The sequence below is a fragment of the Drosophila subobscura genome, chromosome U, assembly GCF_008121235.1.
Source record: "Drosophila subobscura isolate 14011-0131.10 chromosome U, UCBerk_Dsub_1.0, whole genome shotgun sequence".
NCBI lineage: Eukaryota > Metazoa > Arthropoda > Insecta > Diptera > Drosophilidae > Drosophila > Drosophila subobscura.
Window position 1 is genome coordinate 23,004,370 of NC_048534.1, and position 20,415 is coordinate 23,024,784.

At 44.7% G+C, this 20,415-nt stretch overlaps 7 protein-coding genes across 7 annotated transcripts in view; 1 reads left to right on the forward strand and 6 right to left on the reverse strand.

Moving 5' to 3' along the window:
• LOC117902522 (putative uncharacterized protein DDB_G0271606) overlaps positions 1–20,415 on the forward strand; it is a 90,237-nt gene that overhangs the window by 34,887 nt on the left and 34,935 nt on the right.
• Positions 7,342–7,718, reverse strand: LOC117902532 (PI-actitoxin-Afv2a-like). Its single transcript, XM_034813959.1, has 2 exons — positions 7,602–7,718; positions 7,342–7,546 (listed from the first exon to the last, which is right to left on the reverse strand). The coding sequence occupies exons 1-2, from the start codon at positions 7,666–7,668 to the stop codon at positions 7,365–7,367; spliced, it is 249 nt and encodes an 82-aa protein (XP_034669850.1). The 5' UTR covers positions 7,669–7,718; the 3' UTR covers positions 7,342–7,364.
• On the reverse strand, positions 7,939–8,347 carry LOC117902531 (chymotrypsin inhibitor SCI-I-like). Its single transcript, XM_034813958.1, has 2 exons — positions 8,231–8,347; positions 7,939–8,162 (listed from the first exon to the last, which is right to left on the reverse strand). Exons 1-2 carry the CDS (start codon positions 8,295–8,297, stop codon positions 7,975–7,977), a joined length of 255 nt encoding a protein of 84 aa, XP_034669849.1. The 5' UTR covers positions 8,298–8,347; the 3' UTR covers positions 7,939–7,974.
• LOC117902529 (PI-actitoxin-Aeq3a-like) lies at positions 8,633–9,073 on the reverse strand. Its single transcript, XM_034813955.1, has 2 exons — positions 8,970–9,073; positions 8,633–8,901 (listed from the first exon to the last, which is right to left on the reverse strand). Exons 1-2 carry the CDS (start codon positions 9,034–9,036, stop codon positions 8,705–8,707), a joined length of 264 nt encoding a protein of 87 aa, XP_034669846.1. The 5' UTR covers positions 9,037–9,073; the 3' UTR covers positions 8,633–8,704.
• Positions 9,207–9,639, reverse strand: LOC117902530 (male accessory gland serine protease inhibitor-like). The gene is made up of 2 exons (XM_034813956.1): positions 9,517–9,639; positions 9,207–9,450 (listed from the first exon to the last, which is right to left on the reverse strand). Exons 1-2 carry the CDS (start codon positions 9,581–9,583, stop codon positions 9,260–9,262), a joined length of 258 nt encoding a protein of 85 aa, XP_034669847.1. The 5' UTR covers positions 9,584–9,639; the 3' UTR covers positions 9,207–9,259.
• LOC117902526 lies at positions 10,304–10,803 on the reverse strand. Its single transcript, XM_034813953.1, has 2 exons — positions 10,674–10,803; positions 10,304–10,616 (listed from the first exon to the last, which is right to left on the reverse strand). Exons 1-2 carry the CDS (start codon positions 10,795–10,797, stop codon positions 10,375–10,377), a joined length of 366 nt encoding a protein of 121 aa, XP_034669844.1. The 5' UTR covers positions 10,798–10,803; the 3' UTR covers positions 10,304–10,374.
• Positions 10,859–11,298, reverse strand: LOC117902528 (male accessory gland serine protease inhibitor-like). Its single transcript, XM_034813954.1, has 2 exons — positions 11,161–11,298; positions 10,859–11,104 (listed from the first exon to the last, which is right to left on the reverse strand). The coding sequence occupies exons 1-2, from the start codon at positions 11,225–11,227 to the stop codon at positions 10,893–10,895; spliced, it is 279 nt and encodes a 92-aa protein (XP_034669845.1). The 5' UTR covers positions 11,228–11,298; the 3' UTR covers positions 10,859–10,892.

The window sequence follows — 20,415 nt, forward strand, 5'->3', positions numbered from 1 at the left end:
TTTGGTGCATAGTAAAAATTAATTCCACTTAACTTTAAAATCAATAAAAACCAGAAAAAACCAAAGAGAAAGATGTCAAAACCCACCCTTGAGACACATCCCAACTGCAAACAAGAGCAAAAAGTTTCTAAAAGAAACAAAAAGTGGAACAGAAAAGAACATAAAGTGGGAGAGGGGGAAGGGAGCAGCAGTAAAAGGGAAGGCAAAAGTAGAGCAAAAGCAGCATCCAGCATACAGATAAAGTGAAGACAACGTCGTTGCTGTTAAGATGCGCTGCCCGGAACTTGGGGACAGCCAAAGAACGGCAATGGCGCTGGCGAGTGGTCGATGTCGTAAGACAAAAGGGCGTCAACGTGGCACAAAACCCAGGGGATGCCAACAAAGAAGAAGAGAACGAAATGGTGGCTAAGGAAACAGGAAGAAGCAGCGGCAGCAGCAGAAGTGGAAGGAAAAACTTTTCAACGTCTGCTGGTTTTTGCTGCTGCTTTTGCTCCGTCTGTGGCTCGTAGAGAAGGAGCGAGAGAGAGCGAGTGAGAGAGAGAGAGCAGCCAATAGCCGAATGAAGCCGACGCCCTCAGACAAATTTTGTTGCTGTAGGTTGTGTGGCCCCAGCCAAAGCTCAGCTGCCTGCCTGCCAGTGGGTGGTGGTTTGGACTTATGGCTTAATTGGGTGGCTGGGCAGCGTCTGCCGAGACGACACCAGCAGCGGCAGCAGCAGCAGCAGCAGCAGCAACAACAACGCCAACAAGGTTGGCCATAAATGGGGAAATTGCTTTTTGGGACGACCCACAAAAAAGGAAAATCCACAAAGCAGAGCAGAACTCTGAAGTACTCTAAGAAATGTTACCAGAAAGTTAGATCATATAATTTTTGAAATAAATGATCATTTTAGGGCATTCTTGGAGGAGCTCTTTTTTAATTGTAGCTTATACACTGAATTAAAGCGTTTGAATGATAAATTTTACCCAGAAAGATCTTCATTTTAGCAAAATATTTAATAGTGAATACTCCCATGCTCCTAATCGTTGCCTTGTACCAGAGACCCTGCCTTTGTTAGGGCAAAACACTTTTGCTTCCAAGTCGTGCTCAGTCGGTTAGTCGGTCTTTCGGTTGTTCCGACGCGTCGGTGCTATGTGCCCTGTATATGGCGCCTTATCTCGCCCTGTCTTTCCCCCGCACTTTCTCTCTCCTTCGCCCCTCTCCGCTTCTCTCGTATATACCCAGCTCTGTGTGTGTTTGTGTGCGTGTGTCTGATGGCACTGTCTGCTGGCGTTACCAGACGGCAGCATTTGTTGCCTCGCCCATAGCTTCCGTTCCTTTTGGCATTTGGTGCCTCCATCTCCCCCTCTCTATCTCTCTCTCTCACTCATTCTTCCGCTTGCTTTTACGACTCTTCTGCTTCTTCTGCTACTCTCGCTTCTCCTCTGCCGCTTTATGGGCTGCTGTCCTTCGATGTCTGCGAGTGAGTGCGACACAGTTTTGTGTGTCGTTCTTCTACGTGTTGTGCGTGTGTGTGTGTGTGCCAAATGTATTGCTCGTTATGTCTGCTTGTGTTTGTGTGTGTTCATGCGTCTGTGTGCGTTTGTGTCTGTGAAAACTGTGGCGCGTGTTTGGCATTAGTGACAGTCATGTCAGCAAAAGTTTGAGCCACATTCAACATTCCAAGTTTATGTCGTCCTTTACCTCCCCGACACTCTCCCCGCCCCTTCCCTCTGCCCTCTGCCCTCCCCCTTTTACCCTTATTCCCTTACTTTTGGGTGTCTGGGGCGTGGCAGCAGCTGTGGGTGGCGGCGCATGTTCGGAAAATCACATTAAAGTCGATTCTGCCTTCTGCTGGTTTGCTCGCTCTTAAAGGCAAACATTTTTTGGGGCATTTTTCGTGTCTGGCTTTGCTTTGCGCTTGAAAAATGATAATTTGCATCACAAATAAAATTTCTGTGCCATGATTTTGGGTTCATTTCTATTGACTGTAGAATTTTCTCCAACTCTCCTACTGAGGGGCGTTCCTCGGACGCGTCCTGCAATTATCCAATCAAGCTTCATGCTGCCTCTCCCCCGATCAGTGCCCGTCTATCATTTCCGCAATTTTATTTTGCCTCGTGCCAAAATGGAAGGAACGTGGGCGGCTTGCCCCCAAAAACCCAAAAGAAAAAGAGATAAATTAGACGCGAATTTTCCCCCTTTTTAGCTGCGGCAGCTGCTGCTCCTGATACTCTGCGAATCGCATCCAAATCCATTCCATGGCCAGGTCAAGTTTGGCATTTTAACTGGGTTGAACATAGGCCAGCCACCAGGCGCTGCCAGCCAGGCCCAAGCCATGCAATTTTTTGTTGTCGCTGCTGTCTTGTGGCAATAACTTGTTTCGCTCAAAGGTTTTGCTGATGTTTTATGCTCTCTGAGGGGGTATGGGGATTGCAAGGAGAAACTCGAAATCGAACGAAAAATAGAACAAGATTTTAAACAACTTTTAATCTCAATTAGATTTGGGTTTTTGCCACATTTTATCCCGCATTAAACGTTCCATTTGGCTAGAGTACAACCCGCTTCGGTCTTTAATTGCGGCTGCTGCTTTCGGCCAAATGGTTTTTGCATTACAATGTCAGATTAATCAAAACGAGCCAGCGAACAGCAGCAGCAACAAAACGCTGAAACGTTGACTGCAGAGAAAATCCGACAATTGTTTGGGGCTCTGACATGGGGCGTACGAGGAGTAACTAGTATTGCTTACTGTTTGCCTCACAAGACATACGAATGCATAAAATTTTATGTTTTTCTGCTACCACATTTGATGGGACTGCAGACTGTGGCTGTGGCTGTGGCAGTGGCAGTGGCAAACGTCGTCTATGGGTGGTGGCAACAAGTGGGCCAAGCCACCACCGTCACCACCATGGCCACAACCGCAGTAGTGGCAGCGGCAGCGGCAAATGGCAGCGGCAGCGGCAGCGGCAGCAGATGATTATCGGCTGCAACAGCAACAACTGACGTTGCCTCTGCATTAGTTTTTATTGAGGCAACTGTTGGCTGTGGCTCTGGACTGCCAGACAAAGCGGCGGTGCAGCAGCAGCAACTGACAGAGCAACATTTTCATTACCATTCATCACCTGACGACCGACAACCGACAACCGACAACGACGACCGACGACGATGACTCCAATGGAAAACCTTGTGCCGCAGACCAAAAGACCTCGACTTCCTTTGGGTCGCTGCAACTGTTGCCACTGCCACCGCTCTTTGTGCCTCCCACCCTCTATCTTGTGGCACCTCAGGCCTCCGTGGCAGTTGCAACCATCCATTGTGTGTGTGGCCCATGGCCATGGAAGTTGCTTGTTCAAGTTATGACTTTCTATGGTGATCAATGATCTATGAGAAGGCCTCAACGAAGGCGCAACGAAGAGGTACGAAAAAATAGAGGAATGAGAATAGGAAATGGCTGATAGGGTTAGAGATAGGGAAGAGAATTCCCCGCTATATTTTGGTTCTTTTTATGGTTGATATTTTATATTTAAACAAAGAATTCTTCCTTCACTTCCTTTATCCTTTGTTTATTTATCACAGCTTTCAGCCTTACATTCATTCGTTAACACTGTTTGAAACTCTCGTTGGCTAATTACACAACAGCATTCAGCTGCCATTCGTCTGTCTCTCTGTTTGTTTGTGTTCCAGCAATTATCTGATCCAGACACATCCATCCATCCATTTACCTGTTCATCCATCCCACTAATTCAAATCGAACGCACGTGCCGCGGAGTGTTTTTCCACTTAGCACCAATCGAATCCGGATTTCATCAGTCGATTGAGCATTTGCATTTAGCGCGGCAATGTTAATTTCATAGCTAAATGTTTTCGAGCACCAAAAAACGCACGAAAAAGATATTTTTGTGCTTGGTATTCGCGGTGTCTGTGGTGTCTGTTTTTGTGTCACACATGATGAAGGCAAATGGCTGCTTTCTGGCAAATCGAAGCCCCCAAAAAGTAGGCAATGTAAAGCGGTACAGTGCGGTATGGTAATGGAGAGACCTCAGAGAGAGATCCTCAAACGAAAGCGTTCTTAAAGCTGTGATAGCACATAAAAGGACATAAATAAGACTGCCTCACACTCTTACATATAGAAAAAAGCAGAGATTGGGTTCCATCATCAGACCCATCACTGCCACTGCCCACTGGCAGCTCCATCGATATGAAACAGGACAATGGGCCTCAAAAGCAGCAGCCGCACGCACACGCACACGCACACGCACACGATTGTGTTGCCACATATCCGATTCGTTCTACTCGGCGACATGCTTTTGCCTGTCTGTGCCTTTCATTTCCTTTTATTTTGTGCTCCTTTTTGTGCCATCTGCTGTGTGCTGGTTTCTGCTGTCTCCGCCTGTCTCCTCCCTGTGCGCCTCCTGCCACCGCGTGTGTCTGCCTCCTGTCTCCTACTTGCGTCCTGCCTGTCTGTGTGAGCTCGTTTCACTTTTGACCCATGTATTGGTGCGCGTGTCTGCCGCCTGCCCTCCGACGCCTCTACGCCCCGCTTCGGCCTGTCGAAAATGTTTTCCATTTCAGTTAGCAAATTATGTCGGCCAAAAGAGAGAGACAGCCATAGACGACTGAGTGCGACAGAGAGGAGAGTACAAAAAGAAAAATATAAATGAAAATTTCAGACGCGACGCAGTTGGTAATGAATGGAATGTGGCACGGTGTGGTGTGGCGAGGCAGGAAGATGGGGTCTAGGGAGTGGCAGACATTGTTGGTTACACAATAGGACGAAGGACACATTGAAAAAAAATAGGTTCTATCCCCGGCCCCACTGCTGCTTCCTCTTGTTGTCTCGGACTCCTCGAACCATGTTCTGTTCCTGCTGCTGCTGCTGCTGCTCCCATTACCCCCGACCCCAAGTCCCTTGGGTTTTTATGGGGTCTCGACACTGGCGACGCTTTCCACTTGAATTACGCGACCAGCGAGGCATACTAGCAAAAGGCTGGAAAGGGAAGCGGAGAATGGACAACATAAAGTTGCGAAACTGAAAAGAAAACGACGAAAAACGAAACTGAACCAGAGCACGGGATGGGGTTGGGAGGCAGGCAAAGAAAATAGAGGAAGAGCAGAAAAGGGAGCAGCAAGAAATGCCAGACATTCGCCATTTTGAAAAGTTTATGCGGAAAAAAGAAAGGGAAGAAAATTCAGTGGAGGGATACGAGTACTTTGAACACTCTGCTCTTACATTTGAGCGATTTTTATGTATTTTGATCCTTCAACCAGTTTCGATCCAAAGATTTTTAAAACTCCTCTGCTGATATTTTGTGCTAGAAATTAAACTTTGTTCAAGCGTTGCTCCAAGTCGAAATATTCCCTTGTCGAGGAGTGTATAAACAGCAGCATGAATGGCCGAACAACTGTGGAAAATAATAACAAAAGAGCAAAACAACAAAAAGAATACGAGCACAAAATGGCAGCCGGCAATCGTTGTGTCATCGATAATAAAGATTAAAAGTGATATGGAAATGCGCGTGGATAAAACCGAGAGAGGGACTGTGGGGCAGGAATGGAGAAGGGACAGCAGAGGGGATGAGGCAGTGGCTGTGGCTGTGGCAGATTGTTGTTCGGTTCGCAAGTGGTTGACTAACAAAAGAAACTGCAATGCCATTGTAAATGGTCGGAGGAGGAGGAGGGACACTCACACAGCTTTTAGCTGCTGTTTGGTACAGTGGAGATCCTTCGAGAGAGCGACCCACTTTCTCAAATAATGCTCCCCCATCTTTCCTTTGCATGGAATGCTGACTGTATTAGCATTCCCCCCTCAGTCGGTTTCGCATTTGGTTGTGGATTTGGATGGTGGCTCCATTATGCCAGAGCCACGTCAAGAGTCTGCTTCTCCATTTGCAGGATTTTCCCACAGATGGATATGGTACGTCGTATGTGGGCGTGTGGTTCCCCAAAGTGGTGCACAAAGTGCTGCCGGCGACCAGCAGCAGAATGTGTGAGAAATGGAGGGCACTAACAGAGAAATAGAGAGAGGGAGGGAGAGAGTGGGTAGTAGGAGAAAGAGAAAAGGTCTCAGCTGCCACTGCAACTACGAATGCTGCTGGTTGTCGGTTGTCGGTTGCTGGTTGCTGGCTGCGGCTTTTCTCATTTTCAACAAAAACGACCTTCAACTCTGGCTGGCTGAAGCAAGCGAAACCCCAACAGCAGACCAGGAATCAGGTCATGTGGAAAGAGGGTCCACAAAAACCCAAATTGTAACTAACAAAACTTTGCAATGCTCTCTTGAGCAACCCAAACGTAGAACTCAACGTTTGATTTTTGCTCTACAATCCTTAGTGGAATTTTTGCAGCTACAAACGAGAAGAGAATTCCCACATTGATTAACATAATGTTCCTTGGATTTCTGTCTTAGAATCACAATCAGCAGATTCCAAGAGTTTTTATTGCAACTTGCATAACATCATGCAATACAATTCTCTTGGAAAATGATTCTCGTTCGCACCACATCCGAGATACTCAAAAGGTTTGCACTCATTCGTTTCCAAATAATAAGTAAATACTTGTGCAGGAGCTGCGGGAGTGCAGTCCGTCTCATTGCCATTCTTGGCTGGCTCTTGTGCACAGATGTCTGCAAGGATGTAAATAAATGACTCATGCATTGAGTTATAGTTCCATTTCCTAGTTATACTCACCATTCTTTAGGCACAGTGAACCCCCAAACAGGGAAAATATAAAGCCAAAGAGGAAACTTAACTTCATTTTTGCTGTGCATTTGTGATGCGCTGTGCTCTTGCTTCCGGGTGGAGTGGATCGACTTTTTTGATACATTAATCGAAGTACTTATAAGAGAAGTAAGGGGAATTAAACCGAATCTGTAACTAATGACCAAAATACATTGATTCAGGGTCAATACCTGAACCGGGAGCCAAATACTGAAGCATGGACGATACTCTGACACTGTCATGGCTTCTGTCATTTCGTTCAACTTAAAAAGAAAATATTTTCAACTGAATATAATTTTATTTATGCAAATTATGATTCATATTCCTTGCATTTATCCTCGCATTGCACTTGCGTTTGGACAATATTATCATTCTGACCACAGCCTCCGTGAATCCATCTTTTGCACTCGTTCTGATGGGATAATCTCTGATGATGTACCAGACATATACTATTACCAAAGCCTTGCTTGGGCGGTTCTTAACCACAAATAGCAGCAAGAATCATTTATGACAGAGATATCAAATCAATGCTCCATTGAGATCTTTCTATTCCCTCGTTTTACTCACGAGCCCCTAGGGAAATACGAAGACGAATCCCACGATGAAAATGTACTTCATTCTCGCTGCGTTTTCCCTGTATTTATTTGTATAAACTGTTTATTATTCAATGGACTACTCCTTGCATTTGGTCTCGCATTCAATTTGGGTTTGGAAGTTATTTTTGTTCGCGCCACAACCGCCGTATACGAACAGTTTGCACTCTTTCTGCTCAGGATGGTAGGAAAATCTCGGCAAATAGTCAAGGCACATTATTTTACCAACGGTGTTTGCGGCCGGTTGTTCACCACAGATCGCTGCAAGAAAAATGGATCAAAATCGATGGATCATCGCGATGCATTCATTACTCACGATCCTTTAGGCCCATTGAAGCTCTAGAGAGGGCTAAAGTGATGACAGCAATCGAAATAAACTGCATTTGCGTTGGGTATTGGTTGTCTGAGTTCTCCAGATGGTGTGAAGCGACTAACCGAAATTCTTTAAGCAAATAAGGAAGATATCTGCCTATTGGCACACCAAATAATCACATTAGTTCTGGGTTAGGAAAGTTAAAGCAGAACAGCTGAGCGATGAACCAACAGACCGTAGCACGACCGCAAAAGCCAGACGCATTTTAGTCTCAGAATATTGATAACCTTTTTGCTGCAAAACTTTGAGTTTTAGTTTAAAGTTTAAAGCTAGCTATTGACTTTATTTCAAGCTTGCTGAAAAGTGAATGCCTCTTTCATGTGTTTTCCTTGCATGTAGCCTCGCATTCCTCCATCGTCAGGAATTTATTATCGTTGCCACCACATCCGCCGTATATAAACAGTTGACACTTGTCCATGTGAGGATAGTAGGTATATTTGCGGAAATGGGCAAAGCATGTCTGTCCAACTTCGCCCTGCTTTCCCGGCTCTTGGCCACAGATCGCTGCCAAAAACATTTCGCACATAGATTAATATTCCATTAAGATCTTTTCATTTCCGAGTTATACTCACGGTCCTTTAGGGCCAGCGCTACTCCAGACAGCGCACAGATGATGCCAATGATGGAAAATAATTTCATTTTCGTTGCGGATTTGTCGACTGTTGCTGGCAGATGATGTGAAGCGACTAATGTCGTTATTTTATGGGAAGAACATACAATAGGAGCACGAGTAGTGGCACACAAAACAATTCCATTCGTTCTGTAAGGGAATTAAACCATTAACTAAAATTAACTGACTCAAGGTCAATGCCTTAACCGAGAACCGATATATGCAAAACGATAATATGGAACTGTCTGAGTTCTCCAGATGGATGAAACTTAAACAGGAACAGTTGACCGATGAAACAACAGACCCAGACCATTTTAGTCTCAGGATTTGCGGGTTTGAATTGAAATCCTTTCTGATGGAAAGATTTGAGTTTTGGTGTCCTTTATTTAAAGTTTGCTCAAACATTTTCCATGCCTCTCTTATTTGTTTTTGGCATCTATACTTGGGTGTGGTTTTCCTTGCATGTAGCCTCGCATTCCTCAATTGTTTTGAAATTATTATCGTTGCCACCACATCCGCCGTATATAAACAGTTGACACTTGTCCATGTGAGGATAGTAGGTATATTTGCGAATGTAGGCAAAGCATCTCTGTCCAGCTTCGCCCTGCCTTGCCGGCAGTTGACCACAGATCGCTGCCAAAAACATTTCGCACATAGATTAATATTACATTAAGATCTTTTCATTTCCGCGTTGTACTCACGGTCCTTTAGGGCCAGTGCAACCACAGACAGTGCCAGGAGAACTCCTAAGAGTAACATTAGCTTCATTCTTGCTGTGGCTTAGTGGACTGTTCCTTCCAGATGGAGTGGAGCTACTTATAAGTAGGAATTGTGGTACACGGAATGAATCCATTCGTTCTGCAAAGCGAATTAAACCGAATCTGTAACAAAAACTAAAGTAAACTGATTCATGGTAAATACCTGAACTGACACTGACATTTAATTGAATATCATTTTATTGTAAGACAATTTACTCGTATTTAACAATGGATTATACCTTGCATTTTTCCTCGCATTTCTCTTTCGTACCGAAAATATTTTCGTTCGCACCACATCCTCCATATATCCATCTTACGCACTCGTTCCTGTCGCGATAATAGCTAAACCTCACAATTTTGGCCAGGCATTTAGCAGTCGTACTATTCCCAACGCCCTGCTTTTCCGGTTGTTGACCACAGATAGCTGCAAGAAAGATTTAGTAGAGGTAAATACTCCATTGAGATCTATCCATTCTCTGGTTGCACTCACGATCCTTTAGGGCCAGCGATACCCCAGACAGCGCAAGGATAATGCCAATGATGCAAAATAGCTTCATTTTCGTTGTGGATTTGTCGACTGTTGCTCGCAGATGATGTGGAGCGACTTATGGGATTTTGCTTGGGAAGTAGATATATAAGGGGGAAGAATTATTTCATTAGTTCTCGAAAAGGATTTAAACCGGAACCGAAACTGAAAACCGATATTCTTTGGTCCATGACTAAAGCATATCCAAGGGCAGGACCGGAAAGGGCAAAGATAATACATTTTTACATATCTACGCTGCAAATGAACTTCGTTTTCTCTCAATACCTGATAAATGGAACCATAAAATACGCAACAATGACTTGATCCTGTATCAGAAATTATATTTATTCCGTTTAAACTTTTATTTTCACAGACAATTTAGTAAAAAATTATTCCTTGCACTTGGCCTCACAGGCTACTTTGGATGCGAAATGATTATCGTTCGCACCACACCCGCCATATACAAACTCTTGACATTTGTTCGAATTGGGATAATATGTAAAGGTTGGAATCTGCGCCAAGCAGACTACCTTACCAAAGCCGTCTTTTGCTGGCTGTTGACCACAGACCGCTTTACGAGACATTATAAATAAATTAATTGCGATCTTTGCAACATTTTAACTAACTCACGATGTTTTAGGCCAAGAGCAACGCCAGACAAGGGTAAGATAATTCCTGCAAAGCAAATAAACTTCATCCTCCAAAGTGTGTCCATCTACTGCAATTATTTTATTCGATTCTGGCTTAGGAATTGAACCGCAACGGGAACCATTAGCCGAAACAAAATGATTTAAAATCCATATCGAAACAGAGAGCTGATCCTCAGAGTTGGAGGTTGTTCGAATTCATTTGAAGTTTATGTTCAAGTTCAACAACGTTTTCCTCCTTGCATTTAGCTTCGCAGGAGGGTTTTCCACCGAAATTATTCTTCCCCGAATAACCGCATCCGTTGTGAACGATATATTTCTCACACTCTTCCGAAGTTTGATTGAAGGTGTAACCCTCAACAGTGTAGAACATATCCTTGCATGTCTCGATGTGCTTCAGCTCTTCACCACAGATCTCTGCAGAGACATTAGGGCATTCGATAAATTCAATATGTGTTCATTTTAATCACTCGCCATGCTTTAGTGCCAGTACAATTCCAGGCAGGACCAAGAACAAACTTGACTTCATTTTCGTTGTGCGAATAGTGGACTGTTTATTGCAGTTGATTTGGAGCGGGTTATTACCAAACTGATGCATGGTAAATACCTGAACTGAGACCGAGACCGAGACTGTGACACTGACATTTAGTAAGACGACATTTTCAATGGAATTTCATTTTATTGCCAAACAATTTACTCATATTTGGTTGGTTGGTACTTTGGTTGCTCCTTACATATTGCCTCGCATAGGTCTTTCGATCCGAAATTATTAAGGTTCCGACCACATCCTCCATATACCCATCTTACGCACTCGTTCCTGTCGCGATAATAGCTAAATCTCTCCATATATGCCAGGCAGATCTTATTACCATCGCCCTGCTTTTCCGGTACTTGACCACAAACAACTGCAGGAAAGATTTAGTACAGATTTGTATTCTTTTCATTCTTTCTGTATACTCACAGTCCCTTAGGGCCAGCGAGACCCCAGACAGCGCAAGGATAATGCCAATGATGGAAAGTAGCTTCATTTTCGTTGCGGATTTGTCGACTGTTTCTTGCAGCTGATGTGGAGCTATTTATGTGATTTCAAATGGGAGCTAGATATAGTATATAAGGAGTGAGAGTAAATTCGTTAGTTCTGGAAAAGGAATTAAACCGAAACTGAATTCCATGGTCCATGACTAAAGCTAATGCATAACAGTTTCGTCTAAGGGCAAAGATCATACATGTGTACATTGTACATATCTACCGCTGACCACAAATCGTTTAAAGTGAAATGTTCCACAAAATATATAAATATTTCATTGCGATGTTTCCATTCTTCATTCATCTTTAGAAGGAAAAAAGGAACATCAAAATCCAAGCTAAACCCAACCGAAACGTCGCTGAACGAACTTCGTAAAGATTTTCCGTATAATTTAAAACTAAGTCAAGAAAAAGTTTCTTTAAAACTTCATTTAAGGCAGCATCCGTTGAAAACGCACTGTCGCAAGAGGATAACACCCAGCAGCCCACCCAGCACCCCGCTATCCGTTCACCATTCTCAATTTCCATAGCGGAAAATCATATTTCCGTTGTCGCTGCTGATGCTGCTGTCAATTTGCGTTGCATTTACCCTTCACCATAGTAGGTGCATATATATGGGATATGGGATGGATGCAACCCCGCAACATCATCTTCTTCATCATCATCGGGTGGGGCTATAATCGTCAACTGTCAGACTGCGTTTTGCGGTCTCTCGCAAATTGAATGTAGGTCGACCAAAAGCGAGCCAACGAGAGCAGCGCTTGCCCGACCGTCGCGTGACCGCAGAGAGCCATCGATCAGAGACCCAGTAACGAGCGCCACTGCGGGCAGAGGTGGAGGTGCAATAAGGAGAGAGCGAGAGAGAGAGGGATGTGAAGCGTCGTAATGAATTGGCCGCCTCCATGTCTGACATGTCTGGCGTAGACAGAACAGCCCCGGCCTGTTCGGGCAGCGTGTGCTGCGGTCAGTCAGTGTCATGAGCTCTTGACATGCACCCGCGCTGCACCCGCGCCCCTTCCCCCTCTTAACCAATGGTGAGTGTCGTCACTGTCACTGTCTGGCCGCCTATTGCAGCCTGTTGTCGTAGGTTTTTTTTTCCACTTTTTAGCATATTGTGCATGGCTTTATTTTTTGTGTGCCACATTTGCCTGTGGACTTGATTTTATGGTAATGTATGTACCAAGGAAGAGATGTACATACATGTTTCCCATGGCTTTCGAATCATTTATTCTTTGAAACTACTTTTAAAGTCTTTTTATTAAATTTCTTAACTCATTTCATACACAATTTCTCAACATTCCATGAGCCGAAGTCACTTTCACCTTTGAAAGACTTTGCCTCAATTTTTGTCGCATGCCAAAGATGCAAAAAGAAGTTTGAAAGTTAAAGAAAATAAATATATTTCTGTTATAAATGAACTACAGAATACTTTCATTCAAAATGTTGCCTCCTTTATCTATTTCTTTTACATTTACATAGTACATACATTTTCCATACATATATGTATGCTCCAAAATGTATGCTACATTTTTTGTGTGCGGCGCAGCTGCCGCTGCTGCTGTCGCTGCCTCTGTCGTTACTTTCAGACACTCCTTTTTGCAGTTGTTCACACACACACAAGCACACATTTACATACACACAGAAGCACACACAGACAGCAGGCGACTAAAGGATTTTTAGGTCGATGGCGTAAACGACAGAACGCCAAACGAACGAACGAACAAACAAACAAACGAACGAACGAACGAACGTCAGGCGTGGTCTGGTCGGCACCAGAGTCCGGGTCGGATCGGTGTCGGGCTGGGTCTGGAGTCCGGGTTTTGGTGTGGGCGGAGTACGGGTCTGGGTCTCGTCTGGGGTTTGGGCGGGTCTGGCACTCATCGTTAGCACACAGACAGCAGCAAAAGCAAATATACGCACACAAACACACACACAAATAGCGCACACATAGCCATACATATACGCGTATAGATATCATCGTCATTTCTACTCTGCCGGCGTTTGTCCGCTTGTTTCCCTCGTTATGGTATCAGCGAGCTCTGTGGCACAAAACCATCCACCAGACCACCACAGCCACACACCACCATGGCCCACCATCCTCTCGAGAGCACCAGAGACCAGACTGGACCTAAACCAACATGAACAGAACATTGCTACCAACGAAACGCAAACGCAAACCAAAAACCCACTCAGAGACCAGTTCTTTTTTCTCTGAAGTCTCCCCATATTGGGTTGGACTTGAACGAGCTTTGTAATGCTCTTCTTAAGGGTTTCAAAAACGAATTTTTGGAGCTTTAAAGCAATTATTACTCAAGTTATTATTATTATGTAATTAAAAGTATTTATTGTAAGGTATAAATTTCTTTAAGGGCATCTGAATCTTCGGTCCTTCGCCATTTCTTTCCTTTTATTCTTATTTTTGCGCAATTTTAGCGAAATCTCCTTCACTCTCACACACATAGCGCTCCCTCTCTTTCCCCCCTCTCTTTCGATCTGCCTTCCTGCACTCTCTAGTATTTGCTTTGGCTGTCGCCAGATGGCGCCTGGCCCACTCTCTGGCTTGCCTTCATTTTTTTTTGCCATTTTTTGGCGCGCACTTTTCAGTCTTCTCTTCTGTATATAGCAGTGAGGTTTGCCCTGTGTGTGTGGTGTACATGTGTGTGTATTTCCATGTACATTCTATGTACAACTGAAGCCGTTTTTCATTCATTTCGTTACTGTCGAGCAGAGCAGCCGCCGCCGAGACAGCAGCAGCAGCCGCTGGCTGGCAGTCCCGTGTGGATTTTTGGTTCGTTGAATTTTTGTTTTGTGCTGCTTTGATGGGGAGACGGCAGACAGAAGCTGGGCGGATGGGTGCCAGGCTGGCTGCGGAGGAGTGAGGTGGCGGTGGCGGTGGCTTCTGGTCTGGGTGGGTTGTGGGGTGTTGCTGGTTTTTGGTGCTGCTGCCGCCGCTGTTGGTCGTCCTCAATGTGGCCCGCATTGTGCGCAGAGGTTTTTTCTTCCAGCTCTCACTCCCTCTCCCTCTCTCTTTGGGGTTTTTCTCCACGTCCCAGCTGTTGTTTTGGAGCTCGTGTTCGCTCAGCTTTTATTTTTGTTTTTGCATTTCTTTTTCCCTTTTCTTTATTTTATTTTTTGTTCCTTTTTGGTGGTTTTGTCTGCTGGACGTGTTCCCCTTGCGAATTCTTTTCTTTTCTTTCTTTTTAGTTTTGCTTTTTCTTTTATCTTCTTTGCTTAAGTTTTCTTGTTCTTCTTTGTACATTTATTTTTCCTTTTCCTTTTCGTTTTCCTTTTAGTTTTTGGCCTTTTTCCTCGATGTCTAAGCTTGGGGAATTTATATGCCATGTGCGTCTCATATTTTTTCCCAACGTTGCTATGCGGGTCACTCCTCCTCCTCCTCTCTCGCTCTCTGGGATCCTTGGTGTGATTCCCCCCGGGGCGTGGGCGTTGCAAGACACATTTCCCCCATACATTCTATGTACACATTTTCGTCTGTATTTGCTGCAGGCTTAAAGCAACATCAGCTGCTGCTTGTGGCAGCAATTGAATATGGAAAATATCTATAAATATGTATATGAAAATATTCCATGGAATCAATCACCCAAATCTCCTGAGCAGTCCTCTTTCTCTCTGTGCAAATCTCCTTTTGCTCTGCGTCTTTCAATTGCAGATCATAAATTAAAGCATACACATGGGGGGTGCTCCATCCACTTGAAAGAGGTTTGCTGCTGCGGTTGAGGCAGTTTTCTGGGACTTTGTCACGTTTTGCCCATGCCACTAGAAAGGATTTTCCTTCAGGGAAATGCCCAGCGACAGCCAAACGTGGGAGGCAGTCGTGACAACAAGAACAAAAAGTGTCAAAAGTTTGGCTTAGCTTCTCGCACGAACTTCTTCTCAAGTGGAAAATGCACACAGTCAGAGAAAAAGGAAGGAGAAAACACGCACAGAGAAGTGGAGGGAAAAGGAGTGCCGTGCCTGCCTTTTGCGATTGTATCCTTGATTATGCTGAACATTAACATTATCCCTTTTGGCTTTCACTCTGCCAACGCGTGTGTGTTTGTGTGTGTATGTGTGTATGTGTGTGTGTGTCTGTGGCATCCACCATCGTCATCCTGTGCCGCTGCCACTTTTGCGCTACTACTAATCAAGGATGTCGCCCCTGTCGCCTGTCGTTGTTGCCTGCCTGTCTGACATCTGTCTGTCTATCTCTAAGACCTTCGCTCTCTCTCTCTCTCTCTCTCTTCTTCCTTGCTTAACCCAAGTCCTGCTTTCAGTGCTGTCTGTCTGCCTGTCAGTCAGTCAGCCTCTTCTGGCTGCCTCTCCTTGAGTTCTTGGTACATTTTTGGCATAATTTGCATATTCAATGAGCTGCTCCATGTTGGCTGCTCTACGGCGCTTGTGCCCTAGCAGACAATGCCGCAAACACACACAGACACACCTACACGTGTTACATAACTTTTGGGTACGTGTCTGGAAAGCGACGCGACTTGTTCCTGCCACACCTTCAACCTGCTCCAACCCACTCGACGCTCCTGCAACTTCCTCTCGTCTCTGCCTCTCTTCGTGCTGCTGCTGCTGACTTTTACACGTGGCAGAATTGTTTTGCCGGCAGTAAATTAAATTTGTTTGTCTTTCCAAGAGGCAGGGAGAGAGGCAGGGTAGGTTATGTTTCAAGGTGTATGAGAGAATAAGGAAGAGGGTTGAGTAGACTGAGGAGAAGGTTAAATTTTTGTATAAAATGTAAAAATCAAAAGTCTGCAACAGAGTTGAAGGGTAGCCTTTGGGCATTATGTACCTTGTTTTGAATATACCTTGGTCTGGCAGCTTTGGTTATCCTTTTATGCTGTGCTCCCTGCTGTTTCCTTCTATTTTTGTGTGTGTTTTATGGAATTTTATTGATTAACTTGCTATATCTATCCATAACCTTCTCTCTCTCTCTCTCTCTCTCCTAAGCATATTTTTGGATAATTGTTTGCTGAAGCTTAAAGAATTTAAAGAGACTTTAAGTGGAAAAACAAACCAAAAATGTATGGGGAAAGTGAAGACCAAAAAGCTAAAGCAAAGTACCCAAAAGATGAAGTGAGAAGAGAGGGGACGAAGGTGTATTGCCTGTGCCGCGAGGCTTCAAGGACAGTTGTCCTTTGGTGCCTGTGGCGTGCTTACCTTTAATATTAATTCAATGAAACACACGCTGGCGCATGCTTAATATTATCAAGTATTCCCTTTTTCGAAGGCCATCAAGCGGTGGCCATGGACAAGGGCCGGGCAGTAGGCCTCCCTGCGCCTTAATACCCCGCTTGTGGCAGAGCACCCTTCGGTGCTGCCCCCGCCTGCCTCAGGCGTTGTCAAGTGCCTCGCAAATCCAGTTGCCTGAGTAGCGACATAGCAACTGAAGTTATGTGCGGGAGGCGCTAAGCGCCAGACTCCCGTCCTTAAGACCCTGACTGCAAGTTAGTATAAGTGTGTGTGTGGGTGTGTAGGTGTGTGTGTGTGTGTGAGAGTGGGTGTAAAGGAAGGTAGAAAAACTACCGGGTGGAAACTCCTTGTGCTGCGGCACGTTTTTCACATTACATTTCCATTTCCATTTCACTTCACTGAAACATTTTGCACGAAAGGAAAACCAAAACCTCAGAGCATCTCAGTGCATGAATGGAATGTGTCCACACCCCCTCCAGAGGAATAATCTCTTCTGTCATCATCTTTGACTACTTCGCTACAGAGCCTTTTCTTTATAATTCTAATGTGGCTACAGCCTCGACTCCCTCTGGCAACAAAGTCACATTGGAATCCTGGTTTTGAGTGGCAGTTCCTGCACCCCTCAGCCTCTTGCTGTTGTTTGCTGTGAGACAATGAACACGGGAACGCGCGACACAGAGGCCTGAGGACGACATGTGACTGCATTAATCATTGGGAGCAGAGAATGTGGCAGGCTGATGAAAGGGGAAGGACTCGAGGGAGCTAGATCTCTCCACTTCTCGGTGTAAAAAACAAAAAATTAGCATTAAATATCTAAAATAATTAAACTTTGTGTCAAATTTCGTCCTTAAAATATGTCGAAAACAAGTATTTACACAAAGAAAATAGCGATGTTCATTGAAAGAATTAACTAAGTTGCAGTTGGAGATCATATTTTTGCAAGGGTAAAATCTAGAAGGTCTTCCCCCTTCACTTCTCCAAGCGAGGCCTTCGCGTGGAACTTGTAAACATTTCTCACAAAATTTGTCTTTACTTTTGCTTCGTTTTTTGTGGACTTTTGTTAAGCTGAAAATGCATTTGCACAGTCAGTGCAGGGCAGGGGAAAAAAGGGAGTGGAGAGTGCGAGAGAGGAGGCAAAGCAGAGTGAAACAGGGCGAAAAAGTGTGCTGAAAGAGTGGGCGGCAAAGTGCAAGAGGGATACAGACTGCTGCGCCTGTCTGCTATTCTTCTGCCCTCAGTTCTTCGCACTACTTTTATCTTTTTTTCAGGTCTGTACACAGTGGTACAGTCCCAAGCTACCCCTTGCTGCTCAGCCCTCCATCTTCTCTACTCTCTCTGCAGTTTCTGCCACTCGGCAAAACAAATAGCGTCCACGTCTATACACAAAATCAGACGCTCAAGGACTCTTGAGTTACTGCGCGCCAGCCAAGCACCAAAACCCTTTCCACAGCCCACACACACATAGAGGGAGAGAGACACACACACACATACACACTCTGTGGAAAATGCCATGCAATGAAAGTCATTTTACGGGGTCCTCCCCACACTTCCAGCCATTAGGAAAAGGGCAGATCATGGTGCAGCTGCCACTGCTTTAGTGTGCGATAAAGTTTCCAACGAGTCTCTGATTCCCGAGTACGGTTCCAAATACGACTGCAAAATCATTAGTGGGACAAATGAGTGTAAAAACACAGGGGAGAGAGACAGCAGAGAGTAACGGACTCAAGGGACAAGCGTTTGATGAGAGAATGCTGTAGGGCGAACCCCAAAAAAAGGCTGAGATATAGGCAGGAAAATGCTATGATCTGTGATTCTGATTTCTGGATATTACTTAAAATTTGAAACCTACAAATATGTAGCTCTATGATTCCTGGTTTCTATGGCTTAAGGATGTGCTCTTCGAACCCGAGGTCTTCCTACTTTCAGCCATAAATTAGCAATTGCTGATGCAAACTCCCCATCGGAATATACCCTCAAAGGAAGAAGAACCTAAAGCTCAACGGAAAAACAATATTTGAATGAAAGACCCCTGACAATTTGGCTCCTCTCTAATTGCTCTTCATTTGCAATGTCACAACAAAAAGGGGAAGCAGCCGTAGTCAGGGAAAACCCTCAGGGAACTAGGCTACAAGATGCTCTGAAGAGTGGCATTGTATGGATGGATTTTCAGCATTTTGCTCTCTGTTAAAGTTTTCTTTTGCTGCAGCGTCAAAAGTTTCCCCAAAGCTCCTGCTGAAAGAGGAAAAAACTTTCTTTCTAACATGCGGTGGCTCTCCTTTTGTTGTTGTTCCGCTTCCTATTCTTCTTCGTCCTTTCTTTTACTTTGCTTTTTGTTCTGTTTTCTGGTTTTTGTTTTGGTTGCTTTGGAAATTCATTCGTTTGTGGTGCTGCCATCCAAATCATTGGAGAAAAGAAGGAAAGGTCCTGCAAGAATTGGGCATAAATCGCTTGCTTACAGTAAGAGCTGGAGATGGAAGGAACTGTCCCAGAGTTACTCCGGGTTTGTGCCATCTGGGATGGTCTTCACTGTACTACCCATAACTTCTGTTCCAGCTCTTTCTCTCCTTTTGCCTGCCACTTAAACTTCCTTCAACTTCAGCTGTGTTTCCGTTGTCAGTCAGCCTTTCTTTTGGGCGTTTTCGCTTGGCCAAAGTTTTGCATTATCCCTCCCCACCCCTCTCTCACTGTGCTCCACCTCGTTTTGGCCATGTATCCACGTCTGCCACAACGTCTGCCACAGCATCTGCTGCCGTTTCCACTGCTTCCATTTTGGTTGTTTCTTCCCTTCCTTCTGCGGGCTGCTTAGCTTTTCCCTCTCCACATTTTCAACTGCAGATGTCTGCCTGCCTGTCTATCTCCGCTCTCTTCGCTCTCTCACGCCTGTCTGCCTGTCTGCTTGTCTGTCTGTTGTTTCCATTCGGTTTGCTCTACTGCCGCCTCCTTTTATGCTGCTTTTCCACGCTGCTGTCGCTCCTCCTTATTTCTGCATATTTATTTATACACTATCAATGGGCACTTTGGGCAGCATTTGTTATAAGATTTCGATCTTTGCAACACACCAAATTTATATCCTCAGCTGTAGAATCGGTTTTCCTTTTTTTCTATTCTTTCGTACGACGTGCAGCAGCGCTCCTCGGTCATTTCTTTGCAAGAGTTGTAGCAAATTTTACTGCAACTTTTTCAAATATTTCGCTTGTCAAAACTCAATCAAAATAATTTCTGATATTTTAAAGAGAATATAAAATTTCGCTGCTAAAAGTTTTGACTTTAGCCACTCTCAACTTGACTTTACTTTGCATGCCACTCGTACTCGTACTCTGCGTACTGGAGCCTTCTGTTGCATGCCACTCGCTCCTTCTCCATGCCGTTGCCGCTGCCGCTGTTCGTGCTCTCATTTCCATTCCATTTGTGCAAACTCTTTTCGCACTTCCTTTGCTCTGACTCGACTCGTCTCGACTCTCACTCTGTGTCGCCGCCCCCTGTCCAACGCCCATTTCCGCTCCATTTTCATCAGCTCGAAGATGAATTTTCATTTTGTCTGTGCCGCTCGAGTCTCTCTCTCTCTCTGTCTTTCTCTGTTCTTCGCATTCATCATATTACCTTTGGGTAATCAGCATTTTTCGCTTGTCTTCTCTCTCTTTTTTCTGCTCTTTCTCTCTCATTCTTTTGTTGTGCCTTTCTGCTCTTGGGGGATCTTTGTCTTTGGTTGGAGCTTTCCTTTTTTTGTGTTTCCTGCATTACTTCTACCCTTTCTCCCCCTTTCTTCTTCTCGTCATCTTTTGGCAAATTTTAATTTGTTTCTCCAGGGTGTAAAGGGTGGCTGACAGGCAGCAGGGGGGGTGGCGTTGGCGCATGCTGTTGACAGCAGGTCCCCGAGCGTCGGTTTTCTCCATCTCCATCTTCCTTTTCATGAGAAGAGAGAGAGAGCGGAAGCTTTTCTTTGTCTCTTGCTCGGAGTTTAAACTCTTTTTCTTAGCTTTAAAACTGCACGAAGAAA

Bases quoted from the DNA above. Each gene is read 5' to 3' on its own strand.
- LOC117902530 (XM_034813956.1), bottom strand. From the start codon at position 9,583: ATGAAGCTATTTTGCATCATTGGCATTATCCTTGCGCTGTCTGGGGTA. The intron at 9,451-9,516 runs GTGAGTGCAACC...TCTTTCTTGCAG, and splicing joins ATCGCTGGCCCTAAAGGATC to CTATCTGTGGTCAACAACCG.
- LOC117902531 (XM_034813958.1), bottom strand. From the start codon at position 8,297: ATGAAATTATTTTCCATCATTGGCATCATCTGTGCGCTGTCTGGAGTA. The intron at 8,163-8,230 runs GTGAGTATAACT...TGTTTTTGGCAG, and splicing joins AGCGCTGGCCCTAAAGGACC to CGATCTGTGGCCAAGAGCCG.
- LOC117902532 (XM_034813959.1), bottom strand. From the start codon at position 7,668: ATGCAGTTTATTTCGATTGCTGTCATCACTTTAGCCCTCTCTAGAGCT. The intron at 7,547-7,601 runs GTGAGTAATGAA...TTTTTCTTGCAG, and splicing joins TTCAATGGGCCTAAAGGATC to CGATCTGTGGTGAACAACCG.
- LOC117902528 (XM_034813954.1), bottom strand. From the start codon at position 11,227: ATGAAGCTACTTTCCATCATTGGCATTATCCTTGCGCTGTCTGGGGTC. The intron at 11,105-11,160 runs GTGAGTATACAG...TCTTTCCTGCAG, and splicing joins CTCGCTGGCCCTAAGGGACT to TTGTTTGTGGTCAAGTACCG.
- LOC117902529 (XM_034813955.1), bottom strand. From the start codon at position 9,036: ATGAAGCTAATGTTACTCTTAGGAGTTCTCCTGGCACTGTCTGTGGTT. The intron at 8,902-8,969 runs GTGAGTACAACG...TGTTTTTGGCAG, and splicing joins TGCACTGGCCCTAAAGGACC to CGATCTGTGGTCAACTGCCG.
- LOC117902526 (XM_034813953.1), bottom strand. From the start codon at position 10,797: ATGCATCAGTTTGGTAATAACCCGCTCCAAATCAACTGCAATAAACAG. The intron at 10,617-10,673 runs GCGAGTGATTAA...ATGTCTCTGCAG, and splicing joins TGTACTGGCACTAAAGCATG to AGATCTGTGGTGAAGAGCTG.